General features: G+C 39.3%; 1 protein-coding gene across 2 annotated transcripts; it reads left to right on the top strand.

Moving 5' to 3' along the window:
* Window positions 1–756: 756 nt before the first annotated feature.
* Window positions 757–17592, top strand: LOC138006520 (PDZ and LIM domain protein 7-like). Of its 2 annotated transcripts, XM_068852902.1 has the most exons (10): window positions 760–977; window positions 1076–1227; window positions 2483–2746; window positions 4106–4176; window positions 4264–4371; window positions 5277–5384; window positions 5863–6256; window positions 7129–7309; window positions 14066–14302; window positions 15738–17592. In XM_068852902.1, the coding sequence occupies exons 1-10, from the start codon at window positions 876–878 to the stop codon at window positions 15822–15824; spliced, it is 1704 nt and encodes a 567-aa protein (XP_068709003.1). In that variant the 5' UTR covers window positions 760–875; the 3' UTR covers window positions 15825–17592. The 2 variants fall into 2 exon arrangements, with proteins under 2 accessions (XP_068708993.1, XP_068709003.1); XM_068852892.1 differs by lacking the exons at window positions 14066–14302; window positions 15738–17592 and adding an exon at window positions 9987–11973 and having other exon boundaries at window positions 757–977.
* The last annotated feature ends 994 nt before the right edge of the window (window positions 17593–18586 follow it).

Below are 18586 nucleotides of genomic sequence, written 5' to 3'. Positions count from 1 at the left end.
TCCAGTTTTTAATAATACCTAAATATCCTGTATCCTGATAACAGCTAATAGGGCCTCGTTGTTTCCATTACATTTACAGATTTAGTATAGTAGCAAATGATAATAAGAGATAACCTCTTTCTGTTTTTTACAACAAATAACTTCTAGTCAAATTACAGATTTATCTTCCTTGTAATCTCTCCCCATTTCCGCAGTCTACCCGTAGTTGTAGTTCACTGAAATCGTGTTATTTGTGTTAAGTGTTTGTACATCCCACGGGTACGTCCTTATAGGCGTCTTGTGGAAAGGTGCAAAAAGGGTTCAAAACTGCCCAAACTTCAGTTTTGTTTCCCTTAAGACCATTTCTGTTTCAGTGGTAATTTCTTATTCGACCCGGTTACCAAATTTATTAATAATTAATTAAGAATCCATCACCACTCTTGATAACCTCCGCAAGCCGGTTGTTGTTTCACTTCCCCATTAGTAGAAACAGCCAAAAAAGGCAAAAAAGGCGTCAAGAAAAAAAAATTCGAAAACCACAAAGCAAGGGGTTTCTCATATAAGGATTTCATTTTTCCTGTATTCTACTCGCCTCCGTTCGCGGACTAATGCTAAATCCGTCATTGAGTGGGTAACAGCTTACAAGATTTTCTCTGTTTTCTTGCGCGTGACGTTTTAAGTTTTTGTCCGGTATTTAGTGGGTGTGGTAAAAGCCAATGAAATTCTATCAAATTCCATTACGGTGACTCCCGAGAACTCTATTGTCTTTTTAACCAATCAGACGATATCTCAATTCACCTCGGTTTGTGTGGAAGCTCAAGAACACTTGAGGTGTGTAGATAGATGAAGTGAAGTATATGTGGACTTAATTCAAGCCTGTTGCCGAATGTTGAGAAATGGCCGGCACTAAATACACGGCTTCGATGAGAGGAGGTGGACCATGGGGTTTTCGTCTTCAAGGTGGAAAGGATTTCGGCACTCCGCTCGCTATATCCAAGGTGAGGACATAAAGGCTTTGTGTGCAGTTAGAATGGCACCGTGTTTATTTTACTGCCTCCGTCGCATATGTTGATTTCTTCGAGCGTTTTTTTGGTAGATTACACCAGGCTCTAAAGCTGATTTGGCAAGCATTGGTTCGGGGGATTACATCCTTGAAATAAATGGCGATTCAACGGCAAATATGACACATTTCGACGCTCAGGATGCTGTTCGTAGGGCAGGGCAAAATCTTGACATCCTTCTTGAAAGGTAAGCTAAGATTTTGTTTCGAGAACATGCATTCTCTACGTAGAAAATGCGTTATACATCTATACCAGCTTTCCTTTTCAGCGAAATCTATTCAGCTTCTCACCTATCCGCGGTTTTGTGATCAAATGAGCAACTCATTCTTCATCGCGTGCCGCGGTCATCTCTATTTTTCAATTTGGGGACAATTAAACTTCTGTATTTGTATGTGTTTGAGACGTTGAAAGGCCCTTTTCTGTCTTTATTTTTTTCAACAATTTTAAGCCTACTCTTCTAAACCTCTTCAAGTCATCGTGCGTCGATCGAGAATGTACATGAAATCTATCAAATGTAATTTGATCAGTATGATTGATCATCCATAATGTTGACTTTTTAAATTTCGAACAAATGTTTTTTGAACGATTTCCTCAACGCCTTTTAAACATTTTCCTCGGTTTGCTAAGATAATCTTAGTTGTACTCCGTTTTCCCTTGCGTCAGTGATGATACTTTTAAGATCGATGCAAAGTCTAACATGGACACGATCGGAAAGTGAAAATATAATGTGGCGCTGTTATAACCTCCAATATCAAGGAAAGGCGGAGTTGCACGTGAGCCAGCCGTGGGAAAGTTCTTTACCAATTGTTGAGACAGTAGCAATAATAACTGCTGAAACTTATTAGGACGCGATCATATTATTATGTAAATTACAAAAATATAAGCACACATCCGATGGGATTGATTGAAGCTTGCCTATTTAAAAAGTGATGGAGTCCATTTTTGCGCAATAATGTTACTGGTTGAAAATTGGGAAGTCCTTAAGTTGTTTAATTTTCGTCTTAATTCTATCGGATTTTTACTTCTTGTTCAGTTTTTTTTGGGCTTTTTTCCCGTCAGTGTCTACGTTTTTAGGCAGATTAAAAAAACAGTTTTAAATAAATGTGTTAATACCCACTAACAGTGCTTCAAGTGGAACAATTTTTTGTGACAAAGTATTAACATTCCCATTGTGATGGAGTTTGTTTTGTTTTTTGTGCAAATGTACTCAAAGGGATGACACTTTTCATTTTGTTTGCATTAAATCAAAGGTTGTTGTTGTAGTTTCAGCTAAAATTGGATTACAAAGAATGGTTGCTTGAAGTGTAGGGACATGACTACTATTTAGCTAGTGCCCATTCTTTTCCTTGTTAACTTCTTTAAAAGGCAGACAGTTGCTATTCAAGTGGTTTTCAATTACAAATGCTTTTCAATTGTCATCTCTGTCTTGTGTCGTCCAATAGGAAAGAGGGAACTAGGTCAGTTACGGTTACAGAAACAGTTCACTCTGCAAAATCTGATTACAAATTCAATGCTAAGCCAAAACCCTTTGGGGTTGCTGCAGCTCCACCTCAACTCCCACAGCCTCAGACTGCGGGAGCTGGTCATACATCACCTGCTGGAGGAACTACGTGGCAGCCGCCAACCATTCATGCTCAACATGCTCCTGTTGCACACACTCCACCTCCAGCTCCACCTCCAGCTCCACCTGCTGTGACACAATCAAGGTAAGGAAGAACTTACAGTAATAGTTCTTTTGTAAACATTACATGATAATACTAAGAGTTCTGGGAGCATAGATGTAAGTGTTATGGGAGAGCAAGTGAACAAGGTGCTTCTACTGAACTTACAACTTGATATGTGAACCAATCTTTATTTGATAAGATTAACATCCTCCTTTGATCAGAGTGAGGAATTTGGGTGTTTCGATCATTATACTATACATACTTAAGGATGGTGCCTACTATGGTTATTGCACATATGTTCTGCGCATCTCGAGATACTCAGATTTCCTATTGGTGGTGCTTATTAATTGGCGACATTTTTGCGTGGTTTAAAACTATGCGGAAAAAGCAGAACTTAACAAGTGCTCTTGATATCCAAAAAGAAAATTGGGGATAACCATGCATCTTTCAGAGATAATTAACCCATTGAGTCCTGGGGGTTCCCCATTGATGAGTAAAATCGTCTGGCGTTAGACAGAGTATAATACTAAGTATGACCAGTTTAGGGGTGAATGGCTTAGTGTTTTAAATTTAATTATCTTCAAAAAATGCATATTCCCGCATATTCAGTAAACCAGGCAAAAATACCTTTGAATTAGTAGGCACCTTCCTTAACGAGGGTGCCTACTATTGTTATTGCACATGTGTTCTATGCATCTCGAGATACTCGGGTTTCCTATGGGTAGTGCTGATTAACACAGGGATATATTTGCACGGTTCGAAACTATGCGGAGAAAGCAGAACTTATAGCAAGTGCTCTTGGTATCCAAAAAGAAATTGGGGGTAATGACGCATTTTTCAGAGATAATTAAGCTTCAATTTGGAAAAGAACACCATACATAGCTTTGAAATTTAAAGCTTTTTACAAAATTAATATTGTTGATTAATTATCTTTGAAAAATGCATGCTTTTCCCCAATTTTCTTTTTCAATTTCAATAACACTACTTAAGATCTGTTCCTGGATATTCAGTTAATTATGCAAGAATACCTTTGAATTAGTAGGCACTGTCGTAAACTGACTACTGCATAAGAGTTTTTCAGGGCCAGCGAAATACAATCACCAAAAGAACAGAACAGAACAGAACAACAAACCAGTTAGCTGTTCACAATTGCAGCTGAGAAGATAAACCAGGGACTACCAGGGTCAAATTAAATGAGTACACATGTAGCTAGAACGGGTCTTGAACCGGAGATCTCCGGATTTCGAGACGAGCTCCCTAACTACTGGACTGCTCTGCCCAGACCTCCTCCTCAGCCTGTACAACAAAATAATGAAGCACACACTTGACTTACTTCAATATCATTGAATGGATTTAATTAAATCTAGTGGTAATAATAATAATTATGATGTTACTTTGTAGGCCAACCTATGATCATTCTGATGCAGACCTTGCACATCATTTCAAACTGAACATAAGTGATGATGGAGATGGTAAGACGTTGAATTAGTCATGTAGCAGAAATAATAACTATGATGGAGAAAGACTAATCTCTTGATTATTGTGTCTTTTCCACTTAGTGGGTTTCCCTGATGAACCACCAGCTTGGGGTCATCCGCCAGATCCCAAAGTCCAGTCAAAATCATTTAAGCGACTGCAGAGACATCTTGACGAGCATGAAGAAGATGGTATGTTGACATACAAGGCATCCCTCACACAATTTTTTGTTTGTCAATTTGCAAAAAGGGTGTGAGATTTTAACCTCAAACCGAGAGATTTGCTTATATACAGTAGCCATTAATTTCTCAAAATCGAAATTAAACCAAATCACAAACTATTTAATCATGTCTTGTATGCCCCCTTTAGGGCTCTATGCAAAGTAGTTGACTCATTGCTGTTTTTGTTCTTGATTCTGGCCATTCTTTGAGATTGCTGTTAAGTAATTATTTATCTATTATAATGGCTTCAGTAAGTGCAGACAGTAGTGGGAAAACGTCAGCTACTTCACTCAGAGAAATTTTTTTTCCTTAAATTGAACTAATTAAAGACAGATTCTTCAAACCTAGGATTAAAATTCATTTTGACAATGAACTTGAATTTGCCTAAATTTGATCATTAATTTTCTTTTGTAATAATATACATAAAAAGTTAAGTGATTTTGATTGGCTAAGGGCAGTGCAGTTCATGTGTAGCACCAGTGCAAAAAAGTGTAATACCAGTGCAAATTACAACTCATAATTCTGGATTATGATTGGCTAATAAACAATGGCATAATTTATGGTGCAATTCTTCCCTGATTGCATGATACTCGTGCTTATTTATTCCAAATTGCACTTGAAATCATGTGATTACCTGTACAAATATGGCATTTGGGAGTGAACTGTCAAAAGTGGCATGCTCCCAGACACCCCTAGAGATCATATAGTCAGTTGCTCTAGACTACTCGAACCTGCTGCCAATTTCAAATTTTTATTGAAACCATGAGTCCAAGCAAGTACATTTATCAATTTTGTATGATACCATGAGAGTTGTGAAGGTTGTAACAACAAAATTATGTAAGTTAGACAGTCCAATGTTTGTTGTTTTTCATCAGACCTCCCCCCTCCTCCTCCTGAGGCATTTGACGACCCTGATGACAATGAAAGACAAAATATACAATCCCGAACATTCAAAATGCTGCAAAATGCTGTTGACCAGGGAGGTGTGGTATTTTGTTTTCTCTTGTTCTTGTTTGATTTGTCATGTATTACATATGGCGAATCAAGGATCTGATTCAGCCACTGTCATTATTTTACCAATTCTTTTATGATGTGAGAATAAGGCTCTTTGTATGAGAATGTCTGAAAAGAGGACTTCTGTCTTAAAATAATGTGCAATAAAATAAAATTCCTATGATCAAACCCTATTCTATGAAGCCTGCTTTACATCTTTTTGTTTACTCTAAAATGCACTTTACATTATTATTAATATTATGATGATTATTATATTATTATCATTATTATTATTGTTATTGTAATGTAGTCTTATTATTGTATAGCTTTGCGAAATTTTGAATTGTAATGTAAACATGAAAAAATAAGCACATTGTTATTGCCATTATTGGTATAATTAAAAATATGATATTGTTTATATTTCATTAGCCTAATTTTCTTGTATGTCTATTTGGTTTTCTCCATTAGAATCTCCGTCAAGTGTGTTTGATAGACAGAAAGCAGATCGCAATAAGCCCTCCAATCAGCCATTGCCCAAAATGTATCGCCCTGCTCCACCAGTAATCAAGTCTTCCCCTAGTATGCCAGTGGCACCACCTGCTCCAGTTATGGCCAGGCCAGGGCAGCCACAGCCTGTTGCCCTTCCTGGAATGGTTCGAATGAGTCAGCCTGCTGCATCACCGCCTAAACGCAGCCCTTCTCAGAAGATGCCAACTTCGGCTTCTCCAGCAGCAGTTTCGCCTACCTCAAGAAGTCCTCCTGGACAGCTTGAGGTGAAAAGGGCACCTACTAAGCCTCCGTCTTCTCAGGCAGTTGAGGAGACCCGGACTCCATTCTGTGACGCCTGTGGAGAGGAAGTATTGTAAGTGAAAAATCACACTTAAGGGATGTCTCGACTAATTACTTTTTAGGTCAATATCTGAAAAAGAATTGGTTCTGAGGCACTCTGGTATTATTTCATTTCATGTATGCCACCAGAAAAATGTTCCATTAAACAAAAGGCCATTTCCGAGTTGCTGTTTGCCTCTGGTTCAAAACAAGTTTTGGGTCTAAACCATTCAAATGATAATGAGTTTGATTGGCATGAAAATACACTGCTTATTTCCATTTGAATGGTTGTGCACCAGGACTCACTTTGAAAACGAGGCAAACAGCAACTCGGAAATGGGCTATTCAGGCCTGTCGCGTATGGGAACATACATATGTTTGTATCTAATGGCATCAATAGTTGTGCAAATGCCAATGGTGTACAGCTACCAATAACTAAAAGAGGGACAGTCATGCAATTGGCTTAAATGTAGACCTTATCCTGCTGACAAAAATAAACAAATCAGTTACCCTTCCAAGACCCTACATGGTAGCCACAAAAAACATCAATTATCTTATTATCAGTGAAAAGCATCTCTTTTTTATGTCATGCTCCATATAGTTTAACTGCAAAATTACATATTTGTCATGCTTCTCTGTCAAGTGTTGTGTGTGTTTGGACCATAATTGTACCAAAAATGCTCTCATACATGGGGCAGGTAAACCTATCAGCAGCCTTTATTACTGTGACATGTGGCAAGGTAATATAATATTAGTACTGTCAGGAGGATCACCATTTGGTCCCCCTGATTTGATAAGATAAGCAGACCACCAAGAACACTGATATTTAAGACCTTATTCTTTAGACCATTATCCCAAAATAGATATTTCAATAAAGAACCTGTTTTCTGTGTGCTGTTCTATTAGTGGCCCTTTTGTCAGCGCTATTGGCAAGGCATGGCATCCTGAGCATTTTGTCTGTGATGGTTGTGGTGAATCGCTTCAAAATCAGGGCTTCATTGAGGAAGGTGGCAAGCTGTACTGTGAAAAGGACTTTAACAAGTATTTTGCACCTCACTGTGAAACATGCAAGCAACCTATCTCAGGGGTAAGTTGTAATTTAGCTCCTTGCACAAGCAAATTGAATCTTTTTTTATCACTTCAGTTATCTTGTTGATCATTGCTAAATGTCAAGCTGTAAGCAGCAATATTATGAACTATGTGAGCTTTGTTGTTGCTCCAGTTTTTTGCAGATATTTCTGAAACTTTAATCTCAATGCATTTTAATTGATGATACCCTAAAAACTTGGGCTTGAGGATTGCTATGCTGAAGGAAATGGGTCTAATGAATGGCGACCATCTCAATGACCCCTCTTGCCCCAAAGAAAAGTCAACCTTAAGTCAACAGTGAGAACACTGAGAAAAGATATTTCAATGACCAGTAAAAGTATTTAAAATAACCAATTATGCAAAGTCTGAGGGGAAAATTACTATCTTTTTGTTTCGGGAAAGCACTCCAGATAAATTCAGCAATGGGTGCATGTGATCTTAAATTTGGACAAATATGAAAAAAACCTTGGCTTCCTCTCAGGGTTGGACCATTTTACCATATTTTAATTTCCTGCAGCTTTCTCTTTTTCAATTTTGGATAGGATTGTTTTCCCAGCCTTCATCTAAAACTGTCGGGTTGGCCACATTTCAAGTGTATCTAGAGACCTTGCAGCCAAGTGTTTTTGGGCACCCATGGTACCATTATTTGGATCATAATAAATTACTATGTAAAATTGCAAGGACGTTTACAAGTCCAGCGGTTCAAGTGAATTTCAGCTCATCCAGATTTGGTTTCATTTATAGCAGTACAAAGACACAATATCAGATTATCTTTTATATCAACAATTTTTATTACTGCGCCTGCCACAGCGTTTTCCGCTGCCAAATAAAGGGTCCTTGCGTTCTGATTGTTGGCATAGTTGAATGACGTTTTTGTGTTCAAAGAAAATCGTGCTAATTTTTTTCACCCAGGTTAGTTCAACTTGTAATTCCCCAAAGGCATCTTATGACCGCATCAGTCCAGCATCAGCTGGATTACATTATTTATCCAAATTGAAAAACCACTATTACGATAAATCGAACCATCAATTTAATGGAACATTACCGAGAATAATGTTGTTACAAATGTCACACTTGGCTCCTCAGTTTGGCCGAGAAATAGTCTTGAAAGAACGCTTTAGTCCTCTTCTTTACGTTCAAAATACTTGAACTTTGAGATTTTTTATAAAGCACATTTCGCAAAATCAGAAAAGTGTATTTCTCTATAGCACTATTATACTACCCACCCATCACTAAAGAATGTTATGCATAGACGTGTTATTTTGTTTGAGAGGTCACCTGTCAGTAAAATATATATATATATATATATAAGAGAAATTAACTGTGCGCTGTACTGGTCTTACAAGGGATTTTGGAAATAAATGTCTTTCATAAATGCGTTGTCCTTGGAGAAAGATCTACATGTAGCTGTTTTGAAAGTAGACGTTTATAACGCGTGGATGACAAGTTTATTTTAGAGTAAACGTGACTTAAGATGCCTGAATTCTTATATAATAATTTTAGAAAATTTTGATACATTTATTGAATTAGGCGCACGGCAGCTAAGGAATAGTGTGAAAGCAATTAACTCTCATCCCTTATTATGGGATATTTTAGCCAGTCAAGGTTCTCAGTCAATGGAGAACTCCGTGGGCCTAATACACCAACTACTGACCAAACGTATCCACTACCATTTATCTGGAACTTCCAGATAGAGAGGTGTCGACTGAAATGAAGGGATATCATGGCTTCCAGCTGAACATCACCAAATGCGGCACATGTGGTCTGTTGGCAAAAGTACTGCTATCAGATTAACTTAGCATTGGCTGTATCCAGTGATTTGGACTGTTTGGTCACATATAGGATTAGAAGTAGCTTGGAGTTTGTCTCTTTTGTAATATTCGATTCAGTATTGGATAAGTGTGTTATGAAAAGGCAACTGAGGTATGATTAGTGCTTTGTGTTTTGGATTGTCACTGCGAAGTTTTGGTTGTAGAAAATTTGTTTGTTGTTTATGTGGAGACTATTTTATCGCTTTCCTCGCCGTGTTTACTCTTTTGAATCTCCTTACATCAAGATATTATCAGCGCAGACTACGTTTCTCCCCCAGCAGAACAACACACTGAGCAACCTGGATGATCGTTTGCATCGTTCATTGATTGCACCTGCGATCAGCCAACCTGGAGCTTTAACTGAGCGAAATGGCCTGTGAACACGTGATGAGATAGCAGCTGAAAACCGTTATTGCACTGCATGAAAACGCAGAAGAGGTGGACAGCGCGAGTGCCAGTGGAACTTACACCATTCTACTTCAACTGAGTGCTCTAATTGTGCCGAGTATTTTTTGCTTACGACAAGGGTACGCAAATAAAGTCTTAACACTATTACTATCCCCTATTGCTAATTAAATGCCAATTTTAGATGATCTAATCGCGGTTAAATCTAGCGTTAATGTAATGACTGCGTAATCATAATAGCTAAAAGAAGAATTATAAAATAACCGCACATCAAAGTAATCACATCACCCGCACAACTTTCTGCACCTGGCACAAAGTATTTCTCTGACACATGTAATAATCTCAGTTCTTTCAACGGATCCAGGCTCGGCCAGACTTTGGAGTTAAAATTTTAATCCTTTGTAATCGTGGTAACAGCTAAGTCACGTGATGGATTGTGTGTATTTTCTAACTTTTCAGCCCAAAAGCCTTCACGCCTGTCCTCCTGCCGTGCCACCACCTTCAAGCGCGATGCTTCGGGCCATACGTAATTCATCTGTGACATCCAGTGAATCAGATGAAACTTTAGCAAGACCAAAAACCCGCAACAGGCTAAATAGTGCTTTGACTTTAAAGCGAGAGCCACAGGGAGACCATGTTGATGAGATAGACAACGCGCAAAATCCACGGACAGACTACAAGAAAACACGAAGCTGGCCTCGGTCGTCTGGTGTTAGTAATGTCACTGGAACCAAAGCGATGGAAACTCGCGGAGATCCCGGGGTGGGGTCAATACGCGATAAAGTGGTGGCGCTGAAGGAAGCATTGCGAGAGGCCAATGAGCGAGAGGCGGCCGCAAAACAAGCCAAACCGGACGTTGATAAGCGCTTCCAAGTAGCTAAAATGTTGATTTCAAAGCTTGAACGAAAGCGGCTAATTACAGAAGACAAGTTTGCAAAACTTGAGGAGACAATACAGCGTCAGAAAAACAAGCTATCGACGAAACATAGAACTGCTAAGGAGAACTGGCAAAGGAATTTTAAGATAGAAGAAAAGACCTCAGAGGAGTATAGAAATATAAAGAATATTGAGTATGAAATGAGCGAGCTAAAGGCTGCCAGGGAAGCTTACATGAAGCGGGTTAATGAAATGTCGGGCAGAATATTCGTCGTTCAGTCAACTCTTCAAATCGCTCAAGATCGCTACCGAGAACTTGGGGCACGGAAGCGCACGTTACAAGACATGCTGGAGATGTACAACAAGCGTATGAACGATTTGACGAACCTGTCACGCGGTAAAACGGCAAGAATAGAAAATAAATCTATGAGGAAAAGCTTGCTGGAAGAGCACATAGCAGATAGCCTTGATCGTTATAAAAGAGCAGAAAGACGATTGTTGCCCCTTAAGATTTACATCGGTCAACTTCGTGATTCTTTGGAAGATGCGAGAAATGAGACGAAACATGCAAGATACATATTGTCGAACTTTAAACAGCGACTCGGTGGACGAAAGTACGCCTATTATCCTCACGATAAATAGACTGTGGTTTTGACTGGTTAGGGTTAACTAGTGAACTTGTGCGTGAGATTTAGTAACCTCTGTGGGCTTGTTTGGAGCTAACGTGGACTTAGATCCTAGATCCACTCCGTAATTGGCTTAGTTCCTTATATAATATGTTGTATTTACCTCTTCTCAAATCAAATGTTTAGATATATTCAGATGTATGTTTTCTATCACAGCAAGTACTTCCTGGGAATGCTTTTCTATATATTTTTCCAAGCAGGAGACATTTTTTAAACACGTTATTTTTGTTCCATTCGTATATGAACTGATGTTTCTCGGTTAGTTCCCGTCTACTATCCCATCAGTTACTTAGCGTTCCTTTTATGCCAGCAACTGTGAATTTTAGTATCCCTTGGTAAAATAAGCAACCTTTTGGAGATGTTGTCTTTCATTCGTAAGATTGGAGGCTAACGTAATATACTGCTGGAGAAGCTTTTGAGCGTTCTCGCCGAATTATCCTTTCCAGTGACAAATGTCTCAATTCATTTCTTCGGATCAACCTTAACGAATGCGCACTTTGGTTTGGTCCTTAACTTTTACCTGATTTATTTTATTCATTTGTTACACCATCTGCATGAATTTATTAAGGTATTATCGCAGATAGAATCTTTTACAAATATGTGATAAATTAGACGTGCGTGCAGTGCATTATGCATTTTGTCAGCAGTGACCACTAAGTTATAATCATAGATGAAATGTTAAGTAGCTTTAGCCAACTTGGTCCTGCCATTAATGGACAGACATCAAAGGGAGACGGATAAATCGTTTCAGCTTTTCGATCAAGGATGAAATTTCCCAAGCCTTGTCGTCAAAATTGTCGATTCGCGCTCTGCTTTTTTCGAATTCATTCAAGCACAGCTGATTATCCAAGATGGCGATCAAATAAACAGCAACAAAGACTGAACCCTTAAAAGACATTTCCAGCGCGACAAAAAGGGATAGGGATTTTAAAAACAGGACGACCGATATAACGTGTTATAAACGTGTGAGGGACACATTGCCATTAGGTGTTTTTTTTTTTAATTGCACAAATCATCACGAAACTTTGTATGCGTCCGCGGTTGATGGACAAATCATCCGCCTTTGCCAAAGGCACCGCGGTTTTTATAATGCGGCTTCTTGTTTAAAGACCAATTTATTGTAAGTTAGCATCAGTATCCACTAAATCAACCTTTTTCCTCGCGAGTTGGTATTTGCATGTAGTGGATAGCGATCCTTGGTTGAAATAGGCATTCGGAAACTCATTAAGTTGCTTATGAGGGAAAAAATGTTTTTCTTGAATTATTGTCGCTAAATCGGACATCCCCTTCCCTCACAAAACTTTTCGCTCGATTCTCTTTCAAAAGACCCGTATTACCAACTACCAACGGACACGACCAATCATTGATGACGTTAATTAAGTTGTACATTATTCGCTGTGGTGTTGTATCGCATCTTTGGCTCGGATTTTTTAATGCCACTCATATTTGTTTCACGGTAAAAACGTTCCGCGATTCAAAGATTTCATTTCATTCACCTCTAGCGCAATATAACTTGAACTCGCAAAAACAAGCTCTCAGCTGACTTGATAGAGCGACTTTCAAATGACCTTGAAAAATAAACGTAAAAACAGAGCGTTAACAATAATGCAGAACATTTAATTGGCTTATCGAACAAAAACAAACGAGCGCGAATTTTCATTAGCTCAAGCGCAAGGATAAGTAGCTTATGCTAGTGAAAACGAACGTCGACATAAGCATCAAACCACCGCATCCGCCATTTTGTTCAAATGCTCAGACGCAGAGAATCTGGAACGAGTGTTTTAATTGGCCAGACGCAGCAAATTTCCTTGTGCTTATGCTGCGTTTCGTTTTCACACGACGCAAGCGAACGCAAGCATAAGCCCAAGCACAAGGAAAAGGAAAAATTTTGATCGTTGCGCTTGTGTTTGCACTTGTGATTATGCTTGCGTCAACCCCGTTTTCACAGTGAAACAAGCACTCGCGTCGCTAGTGAAAACCAGGCTTAATTAAGCGAACGCGGATGCAAACAACGTCATCTCTCCATGGAACTTTCTCGAAAGCGATTGGCATTTCGCTTTGACGTCATTTGAAATGCAGTAATGTGATCGGGCAATCGAACTGTTTACTGCCCATATTAGGAGTTTCCTTTGCGGTAATAAGGAGAAGCTTTGTTTTAATCTTGCCAAACATTGGTCCGTGAAACAAATTGCGAACACTTTTTCAAGGTCATACGAAAGTCACTCGACCTTAGTTCGTGAAGTGCAGCGCAGGGTTCAAATCCCGTTTAAGCTTTGAATTTTTTCATGCTCGCTTGCAACTCCATAACTTTCTTTCCTTTCTAACTTTCGCTCCAAGTTCATTCCACAGTTCACGAGAAAAGCATTTCACATATCTAAATTCATTTTGATAACAACTTTACTTGTGGCTGGATCGAAATTCACCGTTCATTAAGCGTTTTATATTACCCATGGACCCCTGTTTTTCTCATTTGCATTCCTCCCGTCGCTGCCCAATGGTACCTTATCGATGGACAAACCTCTCATGCCGTGACTTTAACATCTTAAATTTCCACGACCTGCTCGCGTCTGACCTTGCAGCTCCGTCGGTAGAGCAGCCGTGATCTAACCCGAAGGTCGTGGGTTCAATTCCCACCCTGGTCAGAGTTTTTCACTGTCTTTGTGTGGGCCCATTTCCATTAGTTGGGCTAACGCTCACATGGTTCATATGGGGTACAAAACTAGCACTTTTACATTACACTCTTATCAGTTAAGTCTGCTCTCATGGGAGGGTTTGGTTTAATGGGTTGGTGATGATGAAAGAGAAGGGCTGAGGGACCAGTTTGTGTGCATTTGAGTTACGCGTATTCTCGTCTAGCATTTCCCATTTTCGAGTTCTTCTTTTTCGCAAGACCAAAATAGGGGTTGTGTGTAAGTGTGCCTGTCATGTTATAAGCACGTTTTCCTGTTGTCAATAGTCGCATGTCGTTCTTCGCAGCCCTGTGTTCAAGCCGTTGGTAAGACGTACCATCCAGAGCATTTCGTGTGCACTCACTGTGGCCGACAGATCGGTTCCGAAGGTTTCAGTGTTGATCGCGGAAATCCTTACTGTCAAGAGTGCTACAAAAAACTGTTTTGCGTAAAGTGTACCTTATGCAGGAATCCCATTGGTGGAGGAGAGCGCTGGGTCGAGGCTATGGGAGAACCATGGCATGCTACCTGCTTCAAATGTCAGGTAAGACTGACGTCATAAAATGCAATAATTAACAATTATATTCATTCAAAATATTTCCCCGTTTCTGATTGGTTAAAACCACACGTGTAATTCACCTTAACCAGCTGCTGTTCACCAAATTTGGAAAGAAACTTCGTCATATTGAATCAATGACGTTAAAAGTGCAGCCCGCTGCAAATTATTGAACCGTTGACCGAAAAAAAGCTGGGGACGAGATTGTGTTATTTTTGTTGAGCAGAAAAATGATTGCGAGTAGGTTTAGAAGTTTGAGCGGTGAAAATAATTTGAATGAATAATAAAGCAATTATTGAATTCGGCTTTCGTAGAATATAAAGAATTCTGCAGATCTCGGAGGGTGTTATCCACCTCGGCCTTCGGCCTTGGTGGATAACACCCTCCTCGACCTGCAGAATTCTTCATATCCTACTCATTCAATAATTGCTAATTATTCCATGAGCGCGCGTTGGATATGAGATGATAGATAGCCAACGAGGCGCGTAGCGCCGAGTTGGCTATAATCATCTCATATCCAACAAGCGCGAGTGGAATAATTGTTTTATTAAAAACGCCCCCAAAATATAGAAAACTAGACTACAATAAAAATAAAAAGGCCCAAAAAATCACGCATATGCTTGCCTTGTTTGTAGATCATGGTATAATGGCTCATAACCCATGATGGCTTAGCCAATCAAAACTCTCGAATTGCATTATTCAATGATCCAGTTTTTAATAAAGACGCTTAGAGGAGGACTCGAGGGTGACCACAAGTTGTGAGTTTTCCGGATTGTGCATGCTCAATTGAAAAAACTGACCTTTAACTTTATACGCGCGCTCAAAGCTGTAAATTCGATTGTCGTCATCCAGTCTAAGGTTGAGAATAACACTAGTAAGTGGTTTTTGAATCAGTTGCCCAGAAGAGTGCTTTTTTAAGCGTAAACACGAAAAGTGCTGAGAATAGTCACAACCGCACCCCTTCACTAATTTTTTTTGTCCCAAGTTGTTGGAGTCGAAAGTAAGAAGCCCGCTAAAACGACAGCGGACCCTGGAAATTGGTCGTTTCAGCCAAAACCGGTCCAAATACAATACAAACCAACCCAACCAAACGAAACTTTAGCTTCCAATACAACACGACTTTATTAGCGATCACCGCATGCTGCCAGAATGAACTCACTGTCTGGCCCGATCGAAACTAATCAGCGTTAAATACCATGGAAACCTATCTCTTAGCAACCGGCTCCTGGACTCGTACCGGTCAGACCTTTCACACTTTCAACGACTTGATGGGTGCCTCACTATGCAGTCGATAACAAGGAACTTAATTGCTTTGCTACTCGCCTTTATAGTTTTCTTTGTGGTGGTTTTATCAGTGTTGTGTCGCAGGTTTAATATACGTTTCTTTGTAACGTGTACTCATGTGTACGCTTTTTCCCCACAGCGCCCAGGATGTATCACACACTTAGAAGGAAAACAATTTTATCAATATGGCGGTAAACCTTATTGTGTACTTCACGGCGCTCCTTGATAGCAGCGGAATTTTACGTGTTGTTAATTGCGAATATTTGTACGACAAGGATGACATCTGTTTCATGTAAAAGGTGCTGTACCATGAAAAGCTGCGCCATCCTTTTACGTGGTACTGGAAACAGCTCTTGATAACTAGTTACATATTTTAGGTATGATCAAACAGAATCTTTTATACGATAACAAAGGGTAGCAAGTACTTAATTACTTAAGTAACCTAAATTTTTTTTAGAGATACACCCTTGCAAGCGTAGGAGGTGCAGGAGCTCTCGTAAGTGGGCTGTTATTAAATATTGTAGCGGTTTTTCTTGTTTTCAGTTGTTAGTTTTTGTTTTGTGTTTGTGTAGCAAGTCAATCAAGTTGTAGCTTACGAGAGTTGCTCTATCGCTAGCCTTGCCTTGTAGCACCCGTCTTTCCCCCTATTTTTCAAATTCCTTATAATTATCTGCAAATAAGAATAGACTCATATTGAGATTTCTGTTCACCTTTTTGTGCATGTGTGTGTGTTTTCTCGCATGCATTTGTAGGGAAAATAGAATTGAATGTCAGACAGTCCAAAAAGGTAGATTACTAAGAAAACGTTCAAGGGGAAATAAGGATTCTGGGATTAATTAAGTAGTTAGAGTCCAGTGTTTAAAGACATCATGCGCATTCAGCTAACGATAATTTTGGTGGGTAAGCTTGCAGGCCGCACGTGGCTAGCAGGCTAGCATTCCGTGCATGAGGAAGTAGCAGTACTCTCGTCATGGTACTCTTTGTACCAACTGGGACAAGCTCCAACCACGTGAGCTCGCAGTGGCACCTGTGGGACTTTGCCTTTACGAGCCCGAAGGAAATCAAGTTTTCAATTCACAAACCAAATAGTTATTTTTTTATGTCAGGACGTTTTCGTAAAATCATGTTGGCCTCGGAATATTGTCCAATTGAAAATGATAGGAAGACAGTAGTAAAATGAGAATATTTCGAGTTCGTTCACTAAATAATGCAAAACATGGTAAATCAAGCTTGAGAAACGGAGAAGTCGAGATGTAGGTGACAACTAGGGTTTCACTGTGTTACTTTGTAAGAAGAGTTTCTTTGAAATAATTTTGCTTTTTGTCGGTGTCTTTTCCGTAATGTTTCTTGTATTTAAAATAGGAAAAGTATTAAATTGTAACGTGGCCTTTTTAGAATAGAGTATCTTTTACCTTTTTGCGTCGTAAAGTTTGATCAGCATGCTGTTTAATTAAAAAAAAACAATTAAGGTAGGAGTCTGACCTATCGATTGTCGTCATCCAGTCTTAAGGTTGAGAATAACACTAGTAAGTGGTTTTTGAATCAGTTGCCCAGAAGAGTGCTTTTTTAAGCGTAAACGCCAAAGGTTGCTCGATATTTGTAGAGAACAGCTGGGAAAGAAATGAGCTGAGATCGAACAAATTTCTTTGGTTCAATTTGTGTTGACAAAACACAAATTTCATCTTGACGTTTCCCCAGAAATGCGATGTAAAATCTCTCTCACATTTGTAGACCACTTTCATAGATGGTGAACACGTTTACATTCTTTCGTATTTATGTTAATGAGACCTACTATACCCTCATTTTGAACCAAGAATTGTTTTGAAATTTGCTCGTCGAGAAAAGCTTATTAGCATAATAACCAAAGAATATTTTATTTGGCCACCGTTATGAAAGAGGTCTATGCACTTTGGACTCTGAAGGCAGAAGTTTCTTCCTTTTTATTTCGTTATGAATAATTTCTATTTGAGGTCAATAAATTTACTAAGAGGAGAGTTCTTTTCGTTAGTTTCCTTTTAAAGTTCGCACCTTTCTCCATTTCCCGCTGGGAACAAAGTGTACCCTACCGAAAGAGTGAGTTCCTGTGTTCAACATTGGGCTTTAGCTGGCGGTATTATTGGCGCGAGAGGCCTAAGCCGCTCCTTAATTTGCCTCGCACTATACCGCCAGCCACGCAGGTTAAATGCTTATCAGCACTCGTCCTGTAGTTTCATTCCGGATAGTGGTTGCGAATGTATTGACAGGAGAAGTCCTAGATTTTGCTGGCTCTGCCAAGTATGTTTCATCACTCAAACAAGGGGGATTGGACCATCACCTCGCTGATAATATTTTGCTTACAAACATTGCTATGTTTAAAACCGACAGACTTGTGTCACTCTCCCTTGGGTTTCATCAAATCACGTGAAGATGACTTCCCTTTAAATAAGAGAAAGAGAATGTCCGTGTTGTTAAGACAAGGAAATGACTGATATGCGCTCACATTGTAAACATTGGATTGTGTAATTGTTTCTCCAAGCAACTTTGCTTACCATTGCAAACATAACCTTTTTATAAGAACTATTCGCGTGTCAATTTAGTAGTCTTTTATTTGTACAAGTAAATGGCGTAGGCTCGTTGAACCGTAAAAAAGAAGCAACAGTTCAAATGCATAAAATAGCGTTAAAAGTTGTAACTGGCAGAGGCAACGAGTTGACTATTTACAAAATTTACAAAACACGGAGAAGCCAGAACCCAGCTCCACCGAACCTCACCCCCGTGACAAATCTAGCTAGTAGTCAGGGCAAAATTTAACTTCTGGACCACGCCCATTGCCCTCTAAAACAAGAATGAAAAGCGTTCTTCCAACAGTCGATTGATCGCAGCTAATCAAAATTACTGACTTAAAGCCGGTTAATGTTTGTATCTCAACGCTCATAAACATGATCGTTGCCGTGTTGTCCGTTTAGTATCTGCCTTTGTTGATGTGTGACACTCGCCCAGGTGTAACGC

Source organism: Montipora foliosa, chromosome 1, assembly GCF_036669935.1.
Source record: "Montipora foliosa isolate CH-2021 chromosome 1, ASM3666993v2, whole genome shotgun sequence".
In the NCBI taxonomy this organism is placed as follows: domain Eukaryota; kingdom Metazoa; phylum Cnidaria; class Anthozoa; order Scleractinia; family Acroporidae; genus Montipora; species Montipora foliosa.
Note: the sequence above shows the minus strand (reverse complement) of the source record. Positions and strands in the feature narration are given on the sequence as shown.

What these genes read in the sequence shown, in the direction of transcription:
- LOC138006520 (XM_068852892.1), top strand. Translation starts at nt 876, where the DNA reads ATGGCCGGCACTAAATACACGGCTTCGATGAGAGGAGGTGGACCATGG. An exon ending in TGACGAGCATGAAGAAGATG is followed by an intron (nt 4,372 to 5,276) that starts GTATGTTGACAT and finishes GTTTTTCATCAG; the next exon opens with ACCTCCCCCCTCCTCCTCCT. An exon ending in GCAAGCAACCTATCTCAGGG is followed by an intron (nt 7,310 to 9,986) that starts GTAAGTTGTAAT and finishes CTAACTTTTCAG; the next exon opens with CCCAAAAGCCTTCACGCCTG.